Source organism: Tenrec ecaudatus, chromosome 7, assembly GCF_050624435.1.
Source record: "Tenrec ecaudatus isolate mTenEca1 chromosome 7, mTenEca1.hap1, whole genome shotgun sequence".
NCBI lineage: Eukaryota > Metazoa > Chordata > Mammalia > Afrosoricida > Tenrecidae > Tenrec > Tenrec ecaudatus.
Genome location: NC_134536.1, coordinates 94,778,078 through 94,802,494, shown reverse-complemented (window position 1 = coordinate 94,802,494; position 24,417 = coordinate 94,778,078). Strand labels below are relative to the sequence as shown.

At 38.8% G+C, this 24,417-nt stretch overlaps 1 protein-coding gene across 3 annotated transcripts in view; it reads right to left on the bottom strand.

Moving 5' to 3' along the window:
• Positions 1 to 24,417, bottom strand: part of LCA5 (lebercilin LCA5) — a 34,341-nt gene that overhangs the window by 5,853 nt on the left and 4,071 nt on the right. For all 3 annotated transcript variants that reach the window (XM_075554855.1, XM_075554856.1, XM_075554854.1), the window contains exons 2-6: positions 19,634 to 20,029; positions 15,571 to 16,100; positions 2,580 to 2,717; positions 1,482 to 1,578; positions 255 to 391 (exon numbers count right to left, since the gene is read on the bottom strand). In XM_075554855.1, the coding sequence (XP_075410970.1) occupies positions 255 to 391; positions 1,482 to 1,578; positions 2,580 to 2,717; positions 15,571 to 16,100; positions 19,634 to 19,844 (1,113 nt within the window). In that variant the 5' untranslated portion in view covers positions 19,845 to 20,029. The remainder of the gene's footprint in view (positions 1 to 254; positions 392 to 1,481; positions 1,579 to 2,579; positions 2,718 to 15,570; positions 16,101 to 19,633; positions 20,030 to 24,417) is intronic.

Below are 24,417 nucleotides of genomic sequence, written 5' to 3'. Positions count from 1 at the left end.
CCCTGTCTTCTGGGTCTCTTCGCAGCAGCAACGTAGCCTGCAGCTCACTAATACAACTACCATTGTCTGATGCCCCGTAAAGTGACAGGGTAGATATAAAGAACATTATAAACTTCATCACTTGTTATTATCCAAAAAAAATGCTGAAAGGTAACCCAGGTCCCCATTTAATCCTCTCATTGATGTTTGAAATTCTGTTTCCAGGAGTAACTTTAAGTCTAGAGTTTGGTCCCTAATCCTATTGCTAAACTCACCAAAGTAACACGTTCCTCCCACTTGTTTTCATAACACGTAACTGCTTGTGAGGTCACAAGAAAGTCTTCCTGCTCAAAGTCTTCATTTGTTTGCACTTCTTTTGTACATTGGTCTGTAAAGTCACTCTGGCATGCAGCTACCATGGAAATTAAACAAAGATTTTCCTCATCATATCAAACAAAGGTACAATATATTTTAGTACATACTTGTCATTAAAATGCAATCATGCATGTTTTGCTCAGAGAATACTAACTGGCACCACTATTTTTTGTCACTAGCAATTCTGGGATTTAAGACAAATCTAACTGTAAATTCTATTGTGGCATAAAATTTATGTTTTAAAAGTATATTTCTTTACAAAAACAAAGTAAAGATATATATAATGCCAACGTAAATTTCATTTCATTTGAATGAAATGAATATTTGGAATTTGCTTGAAAACAGTCCAGGAGCACCGATGGATCACACAATATCCCTCTGGTTCCTTGAGGCCTGCTCACCCCCCACTATCATGACCCCAGTGCTGTTTCCCACTCTGGACTGGACCGGAGCCTGTACACAGGCACAGACAAAAGATAAAGCTCACGGCACTCGGAATCCAGGAACAGGGATGGGAATAGCGATACCAAAAGGTGGGGGGGAGAAGGGGAGAGGAGGGGAAAAAGAGAGAACCAATTGCAATGAATGGCACACAACCACACACACTCTCAAAGGGGGAAGAACAACAGAAACCAGAGGGGAAGGGAGACAATGATTGTTATAAGGCATGAAAATAATAATTTATAATCTACCAAGGGGTGATGAGGGGGAGGGAGGGAAGAAAAGAAGAGCTGATCCCAAGGGCTCAATAGAAAGTAAATGTCTAGAAAAGAACGATGGCAACATATGTACAAATATGTTGGAAACAATTGATAATATGGATTGTAACAAGAATTAGAAGAGCCCCCAGTAAAATGATCTTTTAATAAAAATATAAAATAAAATACTCCAGGAAAGTAAATGAAAATGACAAAATATATAACAGAGTTAAGGATAAACACACACACACACACAAGCACATGAATAAAATGGAAAATATTGATAACATTTTTGAAAATTAATTATAAGGAAATTTAAATGATACCAAACACATTTAATTCAAAAGTCTGTCCTAATTCAGTATTAATTTATACTATTATTAATAAATATTCACAGTATCATTTTTCCAACAATAATAGTCACTATACCATTTTTTCTTAGTGACAATTCTTTATCTTTCTTTGGAGAGGTCTTTGGCAGACGATTAGAATATATGTTTTTTATATCCAGCTCCCTCTCCTTTTCCTGAAAATAAACCCAATACAATGAATCAAGGATGTGTACTCCAACTTAAACATTACACAAAAACCCTTACCTTGTTAGCTGGATTTTCCTTATCAAACTGAAACCGACCTGGCTTAACTTTCCTTCATAACTTTCAAACTATAGAAAGAAATTATTCTAGTACATTTAAGTCAGGTAGACATTTGTACAATTTTAAAATTCCAAAGGCCATTATGCCCTGGCAGAAAAGAAAATGAGAGCAAACAAGGCCAGGCCTGTGTTCTATTTACTTCTACCTGGTAGAGCTCGTGTTGTCTCGATTGGCTTCCAGCTTAGTCAGAGACAAATTAGCTACGTCTCTCAAAGGTGGGTCCCAAGTTACCGATGAGTGAAAAATGAGACCACGCCTTTTTAATATGGGTGTTCTCGCTCACTGGGGGGTTACAGCTCTGATAATTTGATTAAAAATGAAAACTCTATGCAAGATCATGTATGAGAGGCTTCAAAAAGATTGTGGAAAATGGAATGGAAAGAAAATTGATGTGTTTTCATGACCTTTATGAAGCCCCTTCATATAAACAATCAATTTTGTACCCAATTTTAACACATCAATAACCTCGAGGGGCAGCCGTTCTAACAGAATTAAAGAATTCTGATTAGAGGACTCTAAACTGAAATGAAGGGCACTGTCTGATACAACTTTAAAATCAGGACGCTGTCTGAGGGAAATACTGGACTATTCAACCATGCAACCCAGGAAATCCCCCGGCCATCGTTTTCTCCCAGCGCTTCATAATTTATCTCAGTCACATCACCCCTGACAACGCATCGGGCAGTTCACTTTTGGTATGCTTTGGAGTGGCTGTCTTAGTGAACCCTTTCCTCCAAAGAGCCAAATAGAATATCAGGATCTTGTTATCGGTACCATCTTACAAAAACGAGTGAGTAACAGCCACTGTTTCAAAAGACAGGGTTTCATCTAGCATTACAAGGCAAAGTAAAGCAACTTTACTTTAACTTACCTTTAATTTCTGATACAGTCTCTGTAGCTCCTTTTGAAGAACTTTATTTTCATCATGAGCCTCATAGGCCCTTTTCTTTTCAGCAAGTAGCTGTCGCTGGAAACTGTTAGTACTCAGCTCCAGGTTTTTTGACAGTTCCTGTGAGTGAAATACATTTTGTTAAGTAGTGAAAAAAATAATAAACCAGAAAAACACAGCACTGAGCAGCGTCAGAATGGTCTTTTCAGTGGTACTATAAAAGACATACTAATCAAGAGAGGTTTAAATGTTCACACACATAAACTAGGGAACAGATTTACCAAGAATTTACTGAATTATCTACTCTATCATTCCTCTCCTTGTTTTTCACAATGATTTGTAAGTAAACTCTGAAGCATTTGCCTGAGGTATCATTTAAAACTCAAACTGAACTCGAGGCTTTGAGTTGCCTCCGGTTCCCAGGGGCCCCTGTGTAGGACTGAGTCAAACTGCTATGCAGGTTAAAGGCTAGGAGCAGGCAGAACCGACCACATCGCCTTTCCCTTCTGCACTGGCAGTGAGAAGGCTCCACAGGAGGGTGAGCAACAAAGACTTTTGAAAACCATGGAGCAGGCAAATCATTAAGCACTGCCATATAGTAGCTCAATAATTAGAGGCAACTAAAGTTACACCCACTATACAGCTCTAAATAAAACAACAATTATTCCTATAGGCTTCAAAAAGACTTCAAGGTATTTAAAGATGAATGTTTAAATAGTTTGTCTTAAAATAACTTAATTCCTAATTTCTGGATTAAATAAAAGCCTTTTCTGCATAAAATACTCCATTGTAAATGTAACAAAATGTCCATGAAAGCTTAAAAATGCAAAAAGTTTAAAAAATAAAAGCAGTATCATCGTCAATATTTGGTATAAGCCGACTTGAATATCAGCAGAGGCACCTAATTTTACCACAGAAACTGCATAAAGAATGTGCTGAAGAACTGGGCTTATACACAAGTATATAATGGTATATTTAATTTGATACTTTTTGGAACTTACTCCTACTAAATAATCTCATAAATGGCTTCCTGTGATATATTTTAATGCCACATTCTTCTTTCTCTCACTTTTAATGGAACAGTATGCTATTTGTTTTCTACCCACATACAAGTAAACACACTTACAAGGCTGGGTACCAACTAGTTCTTTTGGGCACAGTGACTCTGTGGACTCTTTCCATCTTACTTTGGTGCCTCCTGCATCATTCAATTATTTTGCCCACCGAATCTTTCAATATTGCAACTCGAGGCTTGAATTTTTTTTCATTCCTTTAGTTTAAGATATGCTGTGGGTGTTCTCCCATTTTCGTTTTCTGACTCTAGGTCATCACACATTTCATTAGCTTATTTGCTTGTACATATAAATATACCAAGAGAATGTGAGAATTATAAAAAAAAGTATCGTGAATACCAAATGCAAGTACAATTTTGCTGAAGAGCATCCAGCAGTGTCACAGTAGTACATTGGCAGGGAGCTGTCACAGGTTCAAGCTAGATTTAGAAGAGGTCTTAGAACAAAGGATATCATTGCTGATGTCAAAGGGGTCTTGGCTGAAAGCAGAGAATACCAGAAAGAAGCTCACTTGTGTTTCATTGATTGTGTAAAGGCATTCAACTATGTGGACTATAACAAACTATGGATACCCTTGAGAAGAAAGGTAATTTCAACACTTCCTTGACCATGGATCAAAAGGCAGTTGTTCAAACAGAACAAAAGAAATACCGCATGGTTTAAAGTCAGGAAAGGCATGCGGCAGAATTGAACCCTCTCATCACATTTACTCAGTGTGTGCTGAGCACAGAATCTGAGAAACTGGCTTATATGAAGAAGAATGTGGCATCAAGATCGAAGCAAGGCTTGTTAACAACTTTCGACATGCAGCTGACACACCTTGCTGAAAGTGAGGAGGGCTCAGAGCACTTGCTGAGGACGTTCAAGAATTGTAGCCTACAGTATGGATTACAACTCAAAGTAAAGAAAACAAAATCTTCACAACTGCAATAATAGGCCACATCCTGATAAATGGCGAAAAGGCCGAGATTGTCAAGGATTTTGTGTTCCTTGGAAGCAGCAGTCAAGAGATCAGAAGATGGACCGCACTGGGTAAATCTGCTGCAGAAGACCTCTTTGAAGTGTTGAAAGGAAGGATGTTACTCTGAGGGCTAAGGTGCACCTGAGCCAAGCCCTGGTCTTTTCCATTGCCTCTTATGTATGTGAACGTTGGACAGAGAAGAAGGAAGACCAAAGGAGAATCACATTGTTTGAATGGTGGTGCTGGTGAAGAATACTGAAAGTACCATGGGCTGTCCACAGAACACACACATCTGTCTCGAAAGAAAGATAGCCAAAATGCTCCTTCATGGCAAGGAGGGTGAGATTTTGCCTCACATACTTTGGATATGTTGTTAGAAGAAACCACTCCCTGGAAAAGGGCATCCTGTCTGGTAAAGTACACACTCAAAAAACAAAACAAAACAAAAAACAAATTCACTGCCAATAGAGTTGATGCTGACTCACAGCGACCCTATAGGGCAGGATACAACTGCGCCTGCGAGTCTCCAAGACTGTAACTGTTCGCCGGAGTAGAAAGCCTGGCTTTCTCGTCCTTGCTAAAGGATAACGGGAGAGACTTTTGACAACATAGATGGACACAGAGGCTGCAACAATGGGCTCAAACATAAGAACAACTGTAAGAATGGTGCAGGACCGGGCGGTATTTTGCTCTGTGGTGTACAGGGTCACCATGTGTCAGCACCAACGTGATGGTACTTAGCAAAAACAACAACAATGTCATATTCTGAGAGGGACCTTAATTTATTTAACAAAACTCTGCTGCTCAATATTGGAACACTTTCCAGCTATTCCTTTGACAAACATCCTAGCATACAGGTTACACATCCTAGTGAATTTTACTTTCAGCATAACGTTTACTATTTCCTCTGGGTTAAATATTTAGAAGTAGCATATATACTTAAGTATAATCCAATCCGTTTATCAGCCGAGGCACCTAATTTTACCACCAAGATGACATTAAAAATGTGCTGAAACCTCGGCTGATACACGAGTATCTATGGTACATGTTTAAGAGGGTAGCTATTTGTGAAGTGCTCAGGCTTTTGAGATGCAAGACCAAAATGTCTGTTGGACAGGTTTTAACAGCTCACGTTCTCTTTAAAAAATCTAGCACCTCTACTTTACCACAGTTTCTTGATGCAATTAATTGGATATTATTCTGTATAATCTACTGGATTGGTCAAAAGAAAAAGAATCCCAATATTTTCATTTATATTTCTTTGATTACTAGCAAAATTAATTATATACTTAGTAACCATCCATATTCTTTAAACTTTGAAAAAAAGTTTTATTGGTACATACTTCACAGCTCATGCAACTTAATTGTTCAATCATATTAAGGATCTTTAGAGTTTTGCAATCATCACCATGATGAATTTGAGAACATTTTTTCCTTCTACTCTGTTGTTAACGCTCCATTTCCCCTCCCCCTCCCCTGCCTTGCCCCTAGGTAATTATTAACCTAGTTACTGTCTCGATATAGTTATCTATCCTGGATTGCATATACAGAATATCATACAAAGGACAAACAGGAAGCAAAACACACACACAAACAAACAAAAACAAAGAAAAATCTCAATCAAAAAGAAGGCAGAAAGTATTAGAAACAGGAACAACTTTGAACTAGGTCAAAAGGGAGATCAAAGGAGGTGTTACACTGTACCTCACAACACCTGTCATAGCCACCTGCACATGCTCTGTCTGGCAGCAACGCTAGTCACATCCTTGGACTACATTCAGACACGCAACCACGTGTGGACCCTGCAAACACATTTTAGGCTTCCTGCACGCTGGGCTTTCACAAGTTAAGTTCTGATAACATTCCCCGCTTTGGATTTGGATTTTATTATTTACAGTCTTTGAATCACACAGGTGGGTGTGCTTCTTCCATGTGGGCTTAGTTGATGCCTCATTTAGATAGCTGCTTGTTTGAAGACAAGCCTTCCAGACCTTAAGTGCGATTCTTTCTGACAGCGGGCACCATCTGGTCTCTTCCTCACACTTTGCTCTAGCACCCATATCGTCAGTGATCTCTTCATGAGGGCGAGTATTCAGTGGGGCCATCTCTATTACTTTTACAAAGTGTTTGCCATTTTGTTCTTTTTTTTTTCTCTAACGGATCTGTGAGTGCCCTTATATTTATGCAAGAGTTTCATGAACTTTTATAAAGTTTGTGAAAAAATGGAACTGAATGTTAAAGAGATTTTTTTTTCATGAACGTTTTACAGTCCCTTTATGGACTATTTTGCACCTGCTCATTCTTGGAGGGCAGTGAGGGCTGTCCATCCTAAGAGAAATTCCTTGGGAAATCTTACTGCGTATAGCTTCTACTCTTGATCTTGCCCTCTCAGGCTTCTTTCTGTTGCCCAAATTTAAAGAAAATTGAAAAAGAACATGCTTTTGAATCACTAGAGGATCCCCAAACTGCCAGCTCACATGGTATAAATCAAAGAGCTCAGAAATGGAAAGTTAGAAACACTTCTTTTGAGAAACAATAGCTTCACACTGCGAGTCTTAAAAATAGCTTTCTATGATTTTTGTAGCAGCAATTTTAACTTGCCTTCACATCTTGATTTAAAAATCTATACTCCAGAACTGTGAAAGACTAAATTCCTGTTGCTTTAAGCCACTCCATCTGGAGTACTCTGTTACAGCAGTCCTAGGAAGCTAATGTTTTGGGCCTATTTGTGTTATCTTTAAATTTAAAGATAACACAAATAGGCTCAAATATCTCAGTAATCACAACAAACATGAATAACTTTTGACTGCTGCGATATTTTTACACTGGATTATTTTTTTAGTTAAATACTGTGTAAGCTCAAATATAATACATATTGCTACAAAAGGCAGAAAAGGGAAAATATGGTGGGTAAAAATACTACCGTAATTTTATTTTTACACAAGTAATGACCATGCTTGGCATGGGTTTGGTCCTCCTTGCCAACTGCACCCTGCCACTGCACAGCATTTTCATAAGCTTGTTGAGCTTGTAAAAATAGCCCGCTTATAAAAATATCTCCAATGGGGAAGGCATGGGCTCTATTTGTGTAAGATGATAGTAACCAGAAGAAAACTGGCATGAATCAAACAGGTCTTGAGAGGAAAATAGTGAGATTAAAAATAAGTTGCCATTGAGTTGTTTTCAACCCATGGCAACCCCACGCATGTAAGCGGACGTGTGCTTCATAATGCGCTCAATGGTGGCCTTTGGAAGCAGTTTACCAGGTACTTCTTCTGAGGAGCCTCTGGCATTCGAACCTACAATATTACAGTTAGCCACCAAACCAGGGACTCCATTTTTAGGGATAACGACATTCCTTAATAATGAAGAGGAAAAACCTTCTAGAAATCAAGTAGAGTCAATTCAGAACATGTTTTAGATTGAGTCCTGAACCTAGAAATAACACGGTTTCTAAAGATGGTAAATAACAGGATTATACAAGACAAAATTAACTGAATAGAACGACAGAAAATATGAACACGTCTAGTGAATGTAATGAGAACGTTGCAACACATGCATACAAAACATTCTTTTTAACTGGTCATAAGACATTTACAAAACTGCTTATATGCCATGCTTCAAAAGAAGACTCAATAAATACCAAAGAATCAACATTATACCATCCACATTCTCCTTGTACTATGCAACAATATTAGAAAAACATAGCCACCAAACAATCATTAAATCAACATACTGACATGAAAAACACAATTCTAAATAATCCATAGAATAAAGAAATCATAACAGGAATTACAAAATTTTGGGGGGGCTGAACAGTAATAAGAGCACTTAATTTGAAAGCTTTGAGAGTAAGCTGAAACAGCACTAAATGACTGTTTATAATCCGAAATAGATAAATGAAGGAGTAAGAATGAATAAATTAGATTATTTTCAATTATTTAAATGAAGAACAAGGTTAACCCAAAGACAGGAGAGAAAAAATTTTTAAAAAGAGAGAGAGGAGAGAAATTACTGAACTAGAAAACCAGAAAAATAAATAAGATCAGCAGAAGCTGTTTACTTGAGAAAACGAATGAATTAGAATTTTTGTCAAGGAGAGAAGTACCCCTGTGGGTTTCTGAGACTGTAAATCTTCAAAGGAGCAGAAAGTCTCAGCTTTTTCCTGTGAAGCGGCTGGTGGTTTCAAACTGCTGACCTTGTGGTTAGCAGCCCAACACGTAACCACTATGTCACCAGGGCATCTTAAAATTACCTTAGATCACAGAAAATAAAGTAATTGTTTAACATTAAAGATATACAAATAATTGGCCACACTGATAATTAATTAAATTAGAATAAAGCATTTATCATTTCAACAGAAGAAAAAAAGATGCACATGCGACTTTAAAAAATGCAAAATTTAATGGAAAGTATCATGGACTGGCAAAAGAATACAGCAATCTGTCTTGGAAGAAGTATAGTCAGAAAGCTCCTTACAGGCAAAAATGGCAAGACTTCATTTCCCATACTTTGGACATACTGTCAGAAGAGATCAGTCCTTAGAGAAGGACATCATGCTTGATGAAGCCAAAAGGCAGCAGAACAAGGGAGGCTCTTGACAAGAGAGATTGACACAGTGGCTGCAACAATTAGGGGTCAAACAAGAGGAATATCAGGCTGGCACAGGACTGGGCAGTGTTTTGTGTCGATGTGTACTGCAACCAACTTGATGGCACCTAACATCATCATCACCACCCATGATTTAAAACAAAAATACGAGCATGACAGTAATAAGAGGCTATTTTATCATACTTAATATATAATATATACTCTCTCACTGAGAAAGATGCAAAAGGATACACATGAAGTGATCTCCAGGTCATAGAATATTTTGTTTTTATTTTATTTATTTACTGTTTTCTAGTTTTTTCTAATGCACATGTGATACTTATGCAAACAAGGAATTTAAAAATACATTTAAAAGATATAACTTTAAATCAGAATATTTATTTGTTAAAACAGATCCGTAAATGTCAATTCAGAAGATATAGATTCCGCACACTTACATTTTAATTTTCATTATTAGGAAGCTTTCTTAAGAATGAATTAAAACTAGCTTCCCACTAATAACCATTAAGTTTGTACTGCTCTTAGGAACATCTAGAAGAAAATGTAGTTCTCCTCTTCCAGAACTCACTGCCATGGAGTTGATTCTGACTTAGTGACCCTATAGGACATGGGAGAACTGCTCCTATGGGTTTCTGAGCTTGTAACTTTTATATATATATATAATTTTATTGTGGGCTCTTACAACTCTTGTTACAATCCATACATCAATTGTATCCGACATATTAGTACATATATTTCATCGTTCTTTTCTAGACATTTACTTTCCGTTGAGCCCTTGGGATCTGCTCCTTTTTTCCCTCCCTTCCCAACTTCCCCCAACCCTCATGACATAATGTAGATTGTTCATTATTTTCAAGTCTCACACCGACCACTGTCTCCCTTCCCCTCTGGTTTCTGTTGTTCTTCCCCCTGGATGGGGGTGTGTGTTTATGAGCCATTCATTGCTATCAGTGTCCCCCTCCCTCCCCACCTCTCCCCCACCCTTTTGGTGTCTATTTCCATTCCTGCTCCTGGGTTCCATGTGTTGTGAGTTTCATCTCTTGCCTATACATGCTCCCGTCTAGTCTAGATTGGGAAGCAGCACTGGGGTCATGATAGCATGGGGTGAGGAGACCTCAACGGATCAGAAATATATTACATGACCCATTAGTGTCCTACTGCACCCTGATTGTCTCATCCCCTCCCTGAGACCCCTCTGTGGGGGGATGTTCCATTGTCTATAGATGGGCTTTGAGTCTCTGCTGCAACCCCCTCCATTTTCACCAATGTATTTTTGTTTGTTTGTTGTGAATCTTCTGATGCCTGTTGCCCAGCATCGATGACACCTCATGATCGCAGCAGCTGGTGTGCTTCTTCCATGTGGGCTTGTTGCTTTACTGTTGGATGGCCGCTTGTTTAACTTCAAGCCTTTAAGACCCCAGACGCTCTATCTTTTAATACCCGGGCACTGTCTTCACCACATCTGCTATGCACAATTTTGTCTTCAGCGACTGTGTACGTGAGGTGTGTGTGAGCATCACAGAATGCCAGTTTGTTAGAACAAAGTGTTCTTGTATTGAGGGAAGGTATGCGCTGAGGCCCAAGGCCTGTCTGCAGCCTCAGTGTATTGCCTTATAAACATATGTACATAGGCTCATACCACTATTGTTATGGATTAGTGTATTTACCTAAGGGCACACCTCTGTTAATCTCCCTCTCTATGCCTTTGCTTCTTAGAGCTTGCCTGTTTCCTTTTGTCTCCTCCTGCCCCGCCATCACTTTCTCCCTTCTTCCACCTCCTAGTGCTTCTTCTCTACTAACTTCATTTGCTCTAATACCTGAGCTGGTAACTCTTTACAGGAGTAGAAAGCCTTGTCCTTTTCCCAACGAGCAGCTGGTACTTTCTTACACCTGGCCTGTGGGTATCAGCTTAATTCATAACACTAAACCCAGGGATCTTCCCTCCTTCATAGGACCGACTTTTCAATACTAGCGTAAGCAACATTAACCATACCAAGGTTCTGTGTTTCTCTGTTCACTATTTCTTATACAGATGCCTTCAGAACTCCCAGCTATCCTGCTTGTGCTTTGCATGCCAGTGTGTTACCTAAAACTTAGTTAGCTACTAAGGATGTAACTTGACTACTAAAATTATATTATTTTCTAGGGCCTGGGCATTACAAAGCTTGGGTTAAGTTTTTCTCCTTTCTGTTTAATTTTCAAGCAGCTTAATGATAACAGGTCATTAATTGAAATTCTCTTTTAATTGAATTACTAAGCCTGGGCTTCCCATGCAATACTCAAGGCACATAAGGGAAAAAAATGAGGGCTTAATAGTTAACCACATTAAATTTCATCTTGCTTATTTTGGGCCAGAATTTAACCTAGGGAGATGAAGTCAATCTTGTACCATCCATCAAATTAGATATCCTTTCTATTTTGGAGTCTCTCAAGAATGTCATTTTATTTCATCCTTCCACCCATTCATTCTTTTAAGAAAGCTTAATTCTATACTAGGCAGTGTGTCAAATGTCACAAACACAAAATCAAATAAAACCTTAAGAAATCTCATCAAATTCACTGATTAATAATGCCCCACTCCTCTGAGGCATAATTCATCTGAATGTGGAGACTGAACTCATTTCAATGAGCTACATATTTTCAATTATTTCTTTGAGCTGGATAAAAGGAAAACAACGTGGAAGTCAACAATTAGGTCTATCTGTCTTCGGTAGTGGACCCAGCCTGGCTCTTATTCCTCTTGCTCTAATCAAAACCAATGCCATTTACCATAAAGACACACGGGTGGGGTTTCAAGATTTGGGTTTTGGAGGTTCACAGAACAGAAAATCTTTTTGAGCAGATACCTAGCCATCAAAGGAAGGTACAACAAGAAACGAGACTATAAGCATTAATTAATTTCCAGCCACATCACTTGGTCCAATAATGGCAACTTGAACCTAGTTCTGAATAAACCAAATAGGAGATAATTCTGAATCAATTATTATTTTTGAAAATAGGTTACAGTGGGAGTTAATAACTTTATTAACAAGAAATACTTAAAATACCTAATGTAATGACATTTTGTGCTGCGGATCCTAGGGCAGTTCTAGGATCAAGGGAATTTGAATACCACTTTTGTTTTCAAGAGAAAAACATGTATATTCAAACTTCCTTTGATGGATTTATGATACTAAGACTGCACGAGAAAGTTGTGTAAATAGCTTCATTATGTTTTTCTGACAATTCTAAATGGTGCTGGGGAAATTGGATATCCACCTCGAGAAAAATGAAACCAGACCCCTATCTCACTCCATGCACAAAAACAAACACAAGGTGAATCAAAGACTTGAATGTAAAACCCAGAGCGATCAGCGTCACTGATGAGAAAATCAGAAAAAATCTAAGTGCCTTAGTGCAGCGACTACCTGAACTAGTAGAGATAACAAAGGAAACACTCTGTGGAAGACAAAACAGATTGGGGGGGGGGCACTACTGAAAACAAAGCGCTTGTGTACATCGAAGGATTTCATTGAGAAAGTAAAAGAAAGCCCACAGACTGGGAAAAGATATTCAGTAATGACACACAAAGAAAGGACTAACTACTAAAATCTACAGTATTTCACAAGTCTACAGCAAGAAAAAAAACTAATAATACCCTGAGAAGGTGGGCAAACAACCTGAAACACACAATTCACAAAGGATGACATTCGAATTGCTTTTAAATACAGAGATGCTATGGAGTAGGGAATTACTTACTCTCTTGAAGTTGTGAAATGACGTTTTTCTGTTTTTCAGTAAATGAAACCCAGAACTGATGAACCTATAGGGATAGCAAGTAGAACAAGGGGGCCGGGGAAGGGGTGCAAGGGAGGAAAGTGCGATAAAAGGTAGATGACAACGAGGCACCCAAGAGGGTGTTTGGGGGTTGATTAGGGAAGCAATGGTACAGTTCTGTTTGATGGGACTGAACGGTGCAACGACATGACACCCGGGTAGATTCCCAAGTCAGAAAATTGAAAGAACAAACAAACAAACAAACAGAACTAGGACCATTGTATAAGGCTCACACTAAATCACAGTTCCAATTTAATAACAATTAGTTCTGCTGGTTACTCGCCTCCATGAAGGGCACATGGAGGAGTTGGGTGATTTAGTGAAATGTGGTGAAGAAATCAGATGGTGCCCATCTATCACACAGAATAGTGTCTGGGGTCTTAAAGGCTTGTCGCCGAACAAGCAGCCATCTAAGTGTGAAGTCAACTAAGTCCACATTGAAGAAGCACATCATCATCAGTCACGGAAGGGTTGTCATTCATATAATCTGAAGTCGAAGACAGGATTAGTATCAAAGCCTAAAGTCTGAGAATCTGGTTTGCAGAAGGCTACGGATGATCTGGGATCCCAAGATTCATTGGTGGAGCTCTACAAGAAGTAAACAACCAGTGAACTCTCTCTCCACCATTGAGGGATAGGATGGAAGTGGTCATTAAATGGAGTGCATTGGCGAGTGGCGTAGAGAAGGTCAAAGGCAGAAGCCTGGCTTGAGCAGTTAAACTTCATCAACAGATTTCCCCTAGGATGCATGCAGGACCTGATCTGCTTTCCAAAATCTTATATATTTCTGGTTGTATTGTTTTGTTTGGTTTTTGATTGTATATATTAGGGGTATTTCAGGAGTGCTATGTCATTGGGGGTCACTCTCTTGAATTTGCAATATATGCTTTTTAATTTGGGGGTTATGAAAACCAGGACTAATGAACCTATAGAGTTGGCAAGTGGAATATGGGTTGGGGGAGGAGACATAGAGGTGGTGGCGGGATAAAAGGGTGATAGCATCAATGGCACCATATAAAAACACAATGTGTGGAAACTGACTGTGGCACCCAATGTACAGTTCTGCTGGACTTGATTAAACTTCGGATTTGGTATATGTATTAATCCCAAATGAATTTTAAACAACAAAAACAGCAGTTTGAGCATCCTATAGACTCAAGTTGTCTTTCATTGAAATATTGCATTTGGGAAACAAAAAAAATGGTTAAAATGGTCAGATCAGTGCTAAGAGAGATAAAATTCCTACATACCAGTTCTTGCTACCCTTGAAGAATGGGCAGATAGCATCGTCACGCTGGGAAAACAATCCTCAGTGCAACTTTCCTGGTCTTTCTCACCAATGTAGCTTTCCATTTTCTTAACATTTCCGTCATAGTAAGTACCCATTATCATCCCGTGTCCTTTAAGAGAAATCTACCAACATTGCTCCTTTGGAGTCCAAATACAGTCGCACTAGCCTTCTGAGCTGGCCTCTTTGCCTATACCAAGCCATAGAAGCCACTGTGAGGGAGACCCATAGAAGCCACTGTGTTGACTAGGTTGTTCAAGGCACCCTAGTGAGACTAAGTGTACCAACGAGAGAATTTGTTCTGTACCCATTCACTGATCTAGAGACATGCTTAAACATGTGTTGTGTGAAATAAACTCCATGCATGAAACGGATTGGAACCCTAGTAGTGGCACATTTTTACTTACCTTCATCTAGAGGCGGCAAATATATAGTCATGGAGAGTCATGTGCAGTGGTCATGGATAATATTTCTTTCCTGTATCCATCTCAAGAGAATCTTTTTCCCTTAAAGATATGCTATAATTTTAAACGAGTTTATTCAACCTCTCCCATTCACTAATGCTTAGTTTTGATTTTGAAGAGGAGGAGCACATCCTCTCCCAAAAGACGCAGCATCGCCAACTTAATCAAGTTGGTACAACTTGATTATACAACATATAAAGAAATAAAAACAGAAAACATTACTCACATGACAACTCTCAGACAATTTCCCCAAATGTCACTTTTACAGTATTATTTTCCATTTTAGGCACGCAATCAGATAATCAAGTAGAATACTTTTCAAAACTGTCAGTTAAGCATATTAACTTCTGGCCCAGTAATGCAACACCTCTCCCCCCTCCCTGTTGCTGAGTCACTTCTAACTCCTAGCGACTCTGTAGTAGAGAATGAACTGCTCCACGGGGCTTCCAAGCTGCAATATGTATGGAAGTTGACTACTTCATCCCCCAGAATAGTTGGTGGGTTCAAATGCAGACATTTCAGTTAGCAGCCTCGTGGTTAATGCTCTGTGCCGCCACAGCACCTAATGTAACAGAGTCCTTTGCATCTTGCTCTTACATATAAAACCGTATTCCTAACTTTCTACTCATAAAACAATACTCAAAATAGTTCCAGGTTCCAAGCAAATGCCAAATAGTAATAAGCAGTTGAAACCAAGGCTATCAATCGTCCAATGGAAAAACAACGCGAGGCAGCACGACTTAAGTTCTAGAAACTTTACCTTAATCCTTCTCTCAGTGTCATCTAATTTCAATTCTGCAGAGACCAGTTTCTTGGCCAGGTCATCTCGTTCAGGTAGGTGTCTAGCTTCAGAGATCTTTTTCAATTTCTTTAGAGAAAATTTTGTCCGGAATAGTTCCCCTTCGGTATCTTTGACCCTTTTCTCAGTTGCCCGTTCTTTCTCCTGAGATTTTCTGAGGCGGTCCTTGAGTGCAGTGATCTCATTGTTATGTCGTAGTATAAGCTGGGAGATTTCATTTTCTGTATCTTCAAACTTATTCAGGGCTTTCTCTTGTCTGTACTGAAGCCGTTTCAAAGCTTTATTTTCTTTTAGCAGCTCGGCTAACTTGACCTGGAGTTCAGTCACTTCATTCTGCAGCTCAGTGATTTTTAGCAGTCTTGCAGAAAGAACTCGCTTCGTGACAACATCAGGATCTTTCCTAAGTTGCTCCCTATTGAGGCTCTGGGAGCGATATCCTACTCGGACTGCTTTCCTGTGGGGGAGGCCCTTGGGGCTTGACTTCTGAGGGGCTAGAAAGGAAACAGTCATAATGTAAAGAAAGGTGTACCAAATGTACTAGCGTTTATTCGTTATTGACTCATACTAACAGACGATCCTTAGCATTTTTTCTTTAAAAAATCAGTTTCCACTATGTAAAGAATATTTCAGGCCATCAAAAATTATGCATAAATAGGTCATGTGAAATTACATTGTTTTAAGAGATGCCAGTATCCAGTTTTTAAATAACTTTTACCTTTCTATATAAGATGTCATTCAAACACAGGCATCCTCAGCATCAGCAGTGATACACAGTGACCCCTTGATAAAAATGCATTGAGACATTCAAGTATAAAGATATTTAGGCTTACTTGAAATGTGCAATTTTATATTTACTCTAAATCATTTGCAGTCCTTTTTCCAGTTGGCCAAACGACAGTAACCTATACACTGTCTGTAGTACTGATTTACCACAAATAACACTTTGGGTCATTCAATTAAGCCTTTCCAAGTCTATTGTCCCTTTCTACAGAAGAAGGATATCACTACCTATATAACTATGTTGTTCTGAGGATTCAACAATTTGTGTGAAACTCAAAGTACTACACAAATACTCTATATAAATAAGAACTTACATCCCCTTTATTAGTGATTGATATGGAAAACGCTTAGCATTCTAAATGCTTTCTCCTAGGATTGGGTCAATATATTCAAATAAAAAACTTTTAACACAAATTTTAGAATAGGACAAAAAGCAAAATTTATATCCTATAAAATAAAAGTATCTGAAGTCTTTCATACGCATCAATCACATTTCATAAAATTTGGAATAATGAAATTATTTTTACTTGATTTATGTACTAGTACTTTAAGTAATAATGCTAAGGTTGTACTTAAAGATTACTAATCTTAAACCAAATAGCAGTCTTTTAAAAAAGACATGTGGAAGTCTGCCACATCAGAGATCAATCTCCAAGGGGACTGCGGTTTTTGTTTTTTCCACCCAAGGAGAAAACGCATTCCAAAGAAAGAAAACAAAGAAAAAGCAAGGATATCTAACCTTTCCCTGCCCATCTGCCTAGTCATGGATGCTCTAATCCCATAACAAAACTATGCACAGAATAAACAACAACAAAACAAACTAACTGCCATCAGGTCAATGTCAACTCATAGCCACCGTTGAGGCCAGGTTAGAACTGCTGGTGGGTTTCCCAAACGTAACGTTTTACATGAATAGAAAGATCCCTCTTTCTCCAGTGGAGTGGCTGGGAGTTTCTAATTGCTGACCCTGAGGACTACAGCCTGACCTGGAACCACTAAGCCACTGAGGCTCCTAAGCACAGAATAACAATATTTACAGGTTCACATTATAGTTTCATTTTAAAGATATGAGTATAAGGTGGAATTTCAGCTATATATGTTTGAATACAAGAATGAAACTGGTAATTATAAAAAAACAAAAACATAAAAATGTTAGCATGTGTCAAACTGACTCCTGCAGCATCACACGCAATGGAAGACAAAGCTACAGCTCACGTTCCACCCCACGGATCCGTGGCATCACCGAGAGGTCTGGGGGATGCAGATCAAACCCTCTGACGCTGTTGGAGGGGTAACACAAGTGACCCCAAATACATGGTGGCTGCAGGGGGAGAGGCAGTCAAGGCAGTGGTGTCCCGAGGACTGATGGCACTGTCCCTCAGTGTACTAACTGTCACATTTCCCCTCCCAGGTCAAGGCATAGGTGGGCTTGTTCCGTCTAACGCAGGCAAATCACCACATAATGCAATACAGAAGATAACATCAAACAGAAGGTGGCAATGCTGTTGACGACAAGAAGCTCTGTCCCTTTCAGGGGTGGCCTCCTAAACTGCTCTGGGGGAGGAGGAAAATGAAAATGTTTCTACTAACACTAAAGAAATTGTTTCTTGGGAATAAATAGGCATTCTCTAAATTTTCACTCAAAGATTTGTATGTTCTTAATTGTAAAGTTTAATATCAGATGGTACGTCCAATCACAAATTCAAATGAGACAGCCCTCAAATAAGACAATTTTGAAAGAGGAAACTGAAAAGCCAATAGCCTTGTACTTCCAAAGAATTTTACTCCATCTATAAAAATGGCTTTTAGCCATCTTATAACAATACACTTCATGACTTAAAAAGGACACACACAAAAGTATTTTGTGGGGGGTTCTCAGCCTTTACAGTACCCCAGGAAGCCGTTGACAAATATGCTTAGGAAAAAGAGAAAATATGACCAGAAGCTTAGCTATGTTATGTTTTTCTATATATGACTTCAAACACAACTAAGGGTAAATACACAGTACCATGAATACTTATATAAATCTATTAAAAATATATCAAGATATATCAGTCCATTTCTAGGATATATATATAGTATATATTCTATAATCATTCCTTAAACACTCAAAATAAGTTTTCTAAGTTCATAGGATTATTATTTTTAAAATTATTTTATTTATTTTTAATCATTTTATTGGGGGCTCACAACTCGTATCACAATCCATACACGCACCCACTGTGTCAAGCACATTTGTACATTCGTTGCCCTCATCATTCTCAAAACATTTTCTTTCTACTTGAATTCTTGGTATCACCTCATTTTTTCCCGCCCTCCCTCTACCCCCCCTTCCTCCTGAACCCTTGATAATTTAGAAATTATCATTTTTTTCATGTCTTACACTGTCCACTGTCTCCCTTCACCCACTTTTCTGTTGTCTGTCCCCCTGGGAAGGGCTTATATGTAGATCATTGTGATTGGTTCCCCCTTTCTTCACCTTCCCCTTCCCCTCCTGGTATCTCTACTCTCATTATTGGTTCTGAGGGGTTTATCTGTCATGGATCCCCTGTGTTTCCAGTTCTTATCTTACCAGTGCACATGCTCTGGTCTGGCCGATTGGTAAGGTAGAAGGAAGGAAGCATTAAAGTACTAGAGGAAAGTTGTATGCTTCATCACTGCTACGTCGCACTCTGACTGGCTTGTCTCCTCCCCGAGATCCTCTGTAAGGGGATGTCCAGTTGCCTACAGATGGACTTTGGGTCCCTACTCCCCACCCTCATTCACAATGATATGATTTTTTTTCTTTGATGCCTGATAACTGATCCTTTCAACACCTCGTGATCGCACAGGCTGGTGTGCTTCTTCCATGTGGGCTTTGTTGCTTCTGAGCTAAATGGCCACTTGCTTACCTTCAAGCCTTTCAGACCCCAGACGATGTATCTTTTAATAGCTGGGCACCATCAGCTTTCTTCACCACATTTGTTTATGCACCCACTTTGTCTTCAGTGATCATGTCCAAATGGTGAGCATCATGGAATGCCAGGTTAATAGAATAAAGTACTCTTGCATTGAGGGAGTTCTTGAGTAGAGGCCCAATGTCCATCTGCTACCTTAACGCTAAACCTATCAATATATGCACATAGATCTATTTCCCCATCACATATATATATATTTTTATTTACATTTGCACACGCCTGTATTTAGACCTCTATAAATGCCCTTTTCCTCCTCGTTTCATTAGGTTCTTTTACAGAATACATACCTTGGTGATGTACTTGGCTATCCGAAACATATCTTTTAGGATGTTTCTCCTTAACACTTGCAGGTGAAGAGGGACTGGCCACTGAAGACTGGCCAGAAGACTGGCTGCAAGACTGTGGTGTAGTTTCCAAAGCAGATAAACAGTAAGAGAAATGGTGTTTGTCTGAATTTCTTTCTTGATTAGTATCTGGACTTCCTGCTCTTTCTCCCATTGTTTAGGAAAGTCTCTATTCACATAATTTCAAAGATTCTTTTCTCCAGAGGAGTACATGACCAAACTGAAGAACATTTTCATAGTCTTCTGATCCTGGTGATAGTATTCCTTTCTGGACATACGATTTCTCCCTAAGCCCAGCAGTTTGAATTCACATTGGCAGGTAGAAGATATACTCCTTCCCTGTACATAAGGAAGGGGGTAGTTACACCGTCATACATGGAACATCTTTTTTATTTCTACAGATAATGAGTTTCCTAAAAGCAAAACCTGCTGGTTACACTTTTCTAAAAGACAATACAATTTTACCTGTTCTTAACTGCACATATAGATCTTTTCAGGAGTTGGAGAAAAGACACTGTCATAGTCGAGTTAAGTAACATAACATGCTAAGCACCTGACATAAAAATCCTTCTCAATAAATAAAAACTAAATTTGATTCCATGGATCTGAAGATTGATCATAAACACAAATGCTGCTATTTAACAGGCCATGATGTTAGATGTTGAGCTGCTAACATTATTATTACTGTATTACTAGGTTATAAATACTCTTAGCGTACCTATTAGTGTATTTTATACATAGAAAGATATATTACATACTACATGTCATATTAAATACCCGGCCAACTCATGTTGGATACCTAACTACTCCACTTAATGTATAAACCTGACAGATTTTAAAGAGAGATTTAGGAATGGAATTCATTCATAATATGGAGACTGACCAAATATATATGGTGTCCAAACAACGTCAAATCATTTAATATTAAAAAAATCATTTAACATTTTAACATTGTATTCCACTGGACACATTGTGGATATTAAGTGACATATGGCTATATATTTAGTCTAACACACAAAGTATAATCAATAAATTCTTGGACTTCATTATTAATAATCTTTAAGCACTAGAATATTTTTATATTTGTTTTATGATCATTTCTCCTTTTCATTTTCTCTGGGATGTCTACAGATTCTGTTCTCTTTTTTCTCCCTATTTTCAAAGAGATTTTATTCAATTTATTCTCTAAATTATATGATTTGGTTTAAAATTGTGTAAGTATAGTCATTCCCAAGACCCCTTTCACGCTGAGTTTTAAGAATGATGATCTTCCTGTTTGACTGAGTCCTCTGAGAAGACTACATACTTTTCGCTTGTTTTCATGTCTCTGCTGACGCAGGGATTATCTGTTCCACAGCAGAAAGACCTGAAGGTCTATTCGCAAAGAGGGCAGGTTTTGAAAATGAGGGTGGCAGCAACTGTATAATCACACTTGATCTAACGGAATGGGGGATTGTTGTAATAGCTGTAAAAGCTCCCAATAAACTGGGGGCAAAAACAAAAAGATTACAGCATAGAAACCCTATCGGGCTGTTTGTTCTACCCTGTCACAAAATGGACTTGACAGCGCCTAACAATAGGAACACATTTTCTTAATAGCGATAACAAACTTAAACAGCCTCAGGAAACTTTTCTTTGCCAAAGCTCAGATTTTTTTTACATTGTATTGTAACCTAAAATATTAAAAATTTTATATTATGTTAAAATTCTTCATAACTTTAACAAGTTTTCCTTGGAAATATAGCAATCGACGACCTAGTTTCCTACAGAATGGAAACCTCGACATCAGTGAACATTCATCTTAACACAAATTTGCCCCTAGTCCTTGTAGAAACACCGTTACCTGGCTAACAGCACTACTGAAAAAATACACCACAAAAAAAATCAAGATAACCGCCCCGCACTGACCCCCTCGTCTTACAGGGGACAACACCAGAGACACGCACCGAGGCAAAACACTAAGGGGGTGCAACAGAATAGCAAGGGAATGGAGCGGCGAGGTCCCCAGGAAATGCTGAAGGTGGACTTTGGGATCAGGGCGTGGTGCCCCAACAGACTGGACTAGAAAACACTCTTAAATGCCAACAAAGGATACTTGAACTTGCCCCAACAGACTGGACTAGAAAACACTCTTAAATGCCAACAAAGGATCCTTGAACTTTCTCCAACAGACTGGACTAGAAAACACTCTTAAATGCCAACAAAGGATCCTTGAACTAACTACAAGCTTTTCTTTCTTGTTGTGTTTTTTTTGTCATTGTTTTGTTGTATATTGTTGCTTGGTTTTGCTCTGTCTTGTTTTTGTGCATGTTATTATCTCTGCAGGTCTGTCTAAATAAGATAGGCTGGATGAACAATCTAGAGGAGAAAACAAAGGGACTGACAGTTCTGGGGCCACATGGGAGAGGGGGAGGTGGGAGGAAAGGTAGAAGTGTTAATAAACCCAGGGACAAAGGAACAACAAGTGATACAAATCGGTGGTGAGAGGGTGTGGGAGGCCTGGTAAGGCGTGATCAAGGATAATGTAACCAAGAGGAATTGCTAAAACCCTGGTGGGGACTGAGCATGATAGTTGGACAGGAGGAAAGTCCAGGGAACTAGAGGAAAGAGCTGGGAGGCAAAGGGCATGTATAGAGGTCTAGATAAAGACATGTACATATGCAAATATATTTATATATGATGGGGAAATCGATCTGTGTGAGTATATTTGTACATTTAGTATTAAGGTAGCAGAAGGACATTGGGCCTCCACTCAAGTACTCCCTCAATGCAAGAATACTTTCTTCTATTAAATTGGCATTCTATGATGCTCACATTCCCAACACAACTGCTGAAGACAAAGATGGTGAATAAGCAAATGTGGTGAAGAAAGCTGATGGTGCCCGGCTATCAAAAGATATAGCACCTGGGGTCTTAAAGGCTTGACGGTAAACAAGCGGCCATCTAGCTCAGAAGCAACAAAGCCCACATGGAAGAAGTACACCAGCCTGTGCGATCACAAGGTGTCGAAGGGATCAGGTATCAGGCATCATCAGAACAAAAATCATATCATAGTGAATGAGGGGGGGAGTGCAGAGTGGAGACCCAAAGCTCATTTGTCCGCCACACGACATCCCCTTACAGAAGGGTCTCGGGAGGAGATGAGCCAGTCACGGGCGATGTAGCAACAATGAAAAATACAACTTTCCTCTAGTTCCTAAATGCTTACCCACCTTCCTCCAGTATCATGATCCCAATTCTACCTTGCAAGTCTGTCTAGACCAAAGGATGCACATTGGTACAGACAGGAACTGGAAACATAGGGAATCCAGGGCGGATGATCCCTTCAGGACCAGTGGTATGAGTGGTGATACTGGGAACATATAGGGAGGGTGGGTTGAAAAGGGGGAACCCATTACAAGAATCTACACGTGACCTCTTCCCTGGTGGATGAACAGAAAAGTGGGTGAAGGGAGATGCCGGACAGGGCAAGGTATGACAAAACAATAATTTATAAATTATCAAGGGTTCATGAGGAGAGGGGAGAGGGGAGGGAGGGGAAAAATGAGTACCTGAAGCCAGGGGCTTAGATGGAGAGCAAATGTTTTTAGAATGATGAGGGCAATGAATGTACAAATGTGCTTTACACAACTGATGTGTGTATGGGTTGTAATATGGGTTGTATGAGCCCCTAATAAAACGATTTAAAAAAGCTTTAAAAAATCAAAATAACACCAACTAAGAGGCGAGTGTATGGAAAAGTAATGAAAAATGAGACCAAAAGCGGGAAAACCAGACAGTACTGAAGCAAAGTAATAGCTTAGCTTTTCTAATAAAGTATAAGTTGATTTAAAGAAATAAAAACAAATATGGCAGCTTTATAAATTAACAATTTAACATTGAGTGGAACCCTAAGGAATCATCTGGTCATCAAACTCCTTTCAGAAAATCAAAGTATCAGGCCAATGTCACAAATTACCTAAGGCCATAAATTTCATTAGAATTATTTTTGCTCCTCTTTAAAGCTAAATCTTCCACCTGTCTTATTTCCACTACTGTGCCTTTATGTTATCGTTTTAGAAAACTGTTGAAACTATGTACAGCAAAAGATAAACTAATTCAATAACGTACACATACAACTCAGTGACATCAGCTACAGTCTTACTATACACAGCAAAAGATAAACTAATTCAATGATGTACACATATGAGTCAGTGACATCGGTTACAGTCTTACTATGCACAGCAAAAGATAATTCAATAATGTACACATATGAGTCAGTGACATCGGTTACAGTCTTACTATGCACAGCAAAAGATAATTCAATGATGTACACATATAAGTCAGTGACACTGGCTAGTCTTCAAGTCATACCACCATTCTCATGCTCCTTTTCAGAAACATTCCTCCAATTAACATAAAGACACTGCCTCCTTAGTTCACTTGGTTTACTATCTGCGACCTTTGGTGTTGACAATGTCATTTTCATCCAACATTCATTCTTCTTTCAAAGACCACAGTGCTCAAGGCAAACATTTCTAACTGAGCTCACTTCTGATTTGGTTCAAAGAAAACTTCAGGGCATATTCACGGATTAAGGTTTGAATATTATCTCTGAGCAATAGTTTCAAAGGTTCATCCAGGCTCAGTGGCTCCAAAAAAGTTTGAATTCAATGACACTTTGAAACGCTAGTCTTTAGTTTTCCCCATTTTGATGAAGATTACCCTATGGCTTCTTGGTTTCAGAA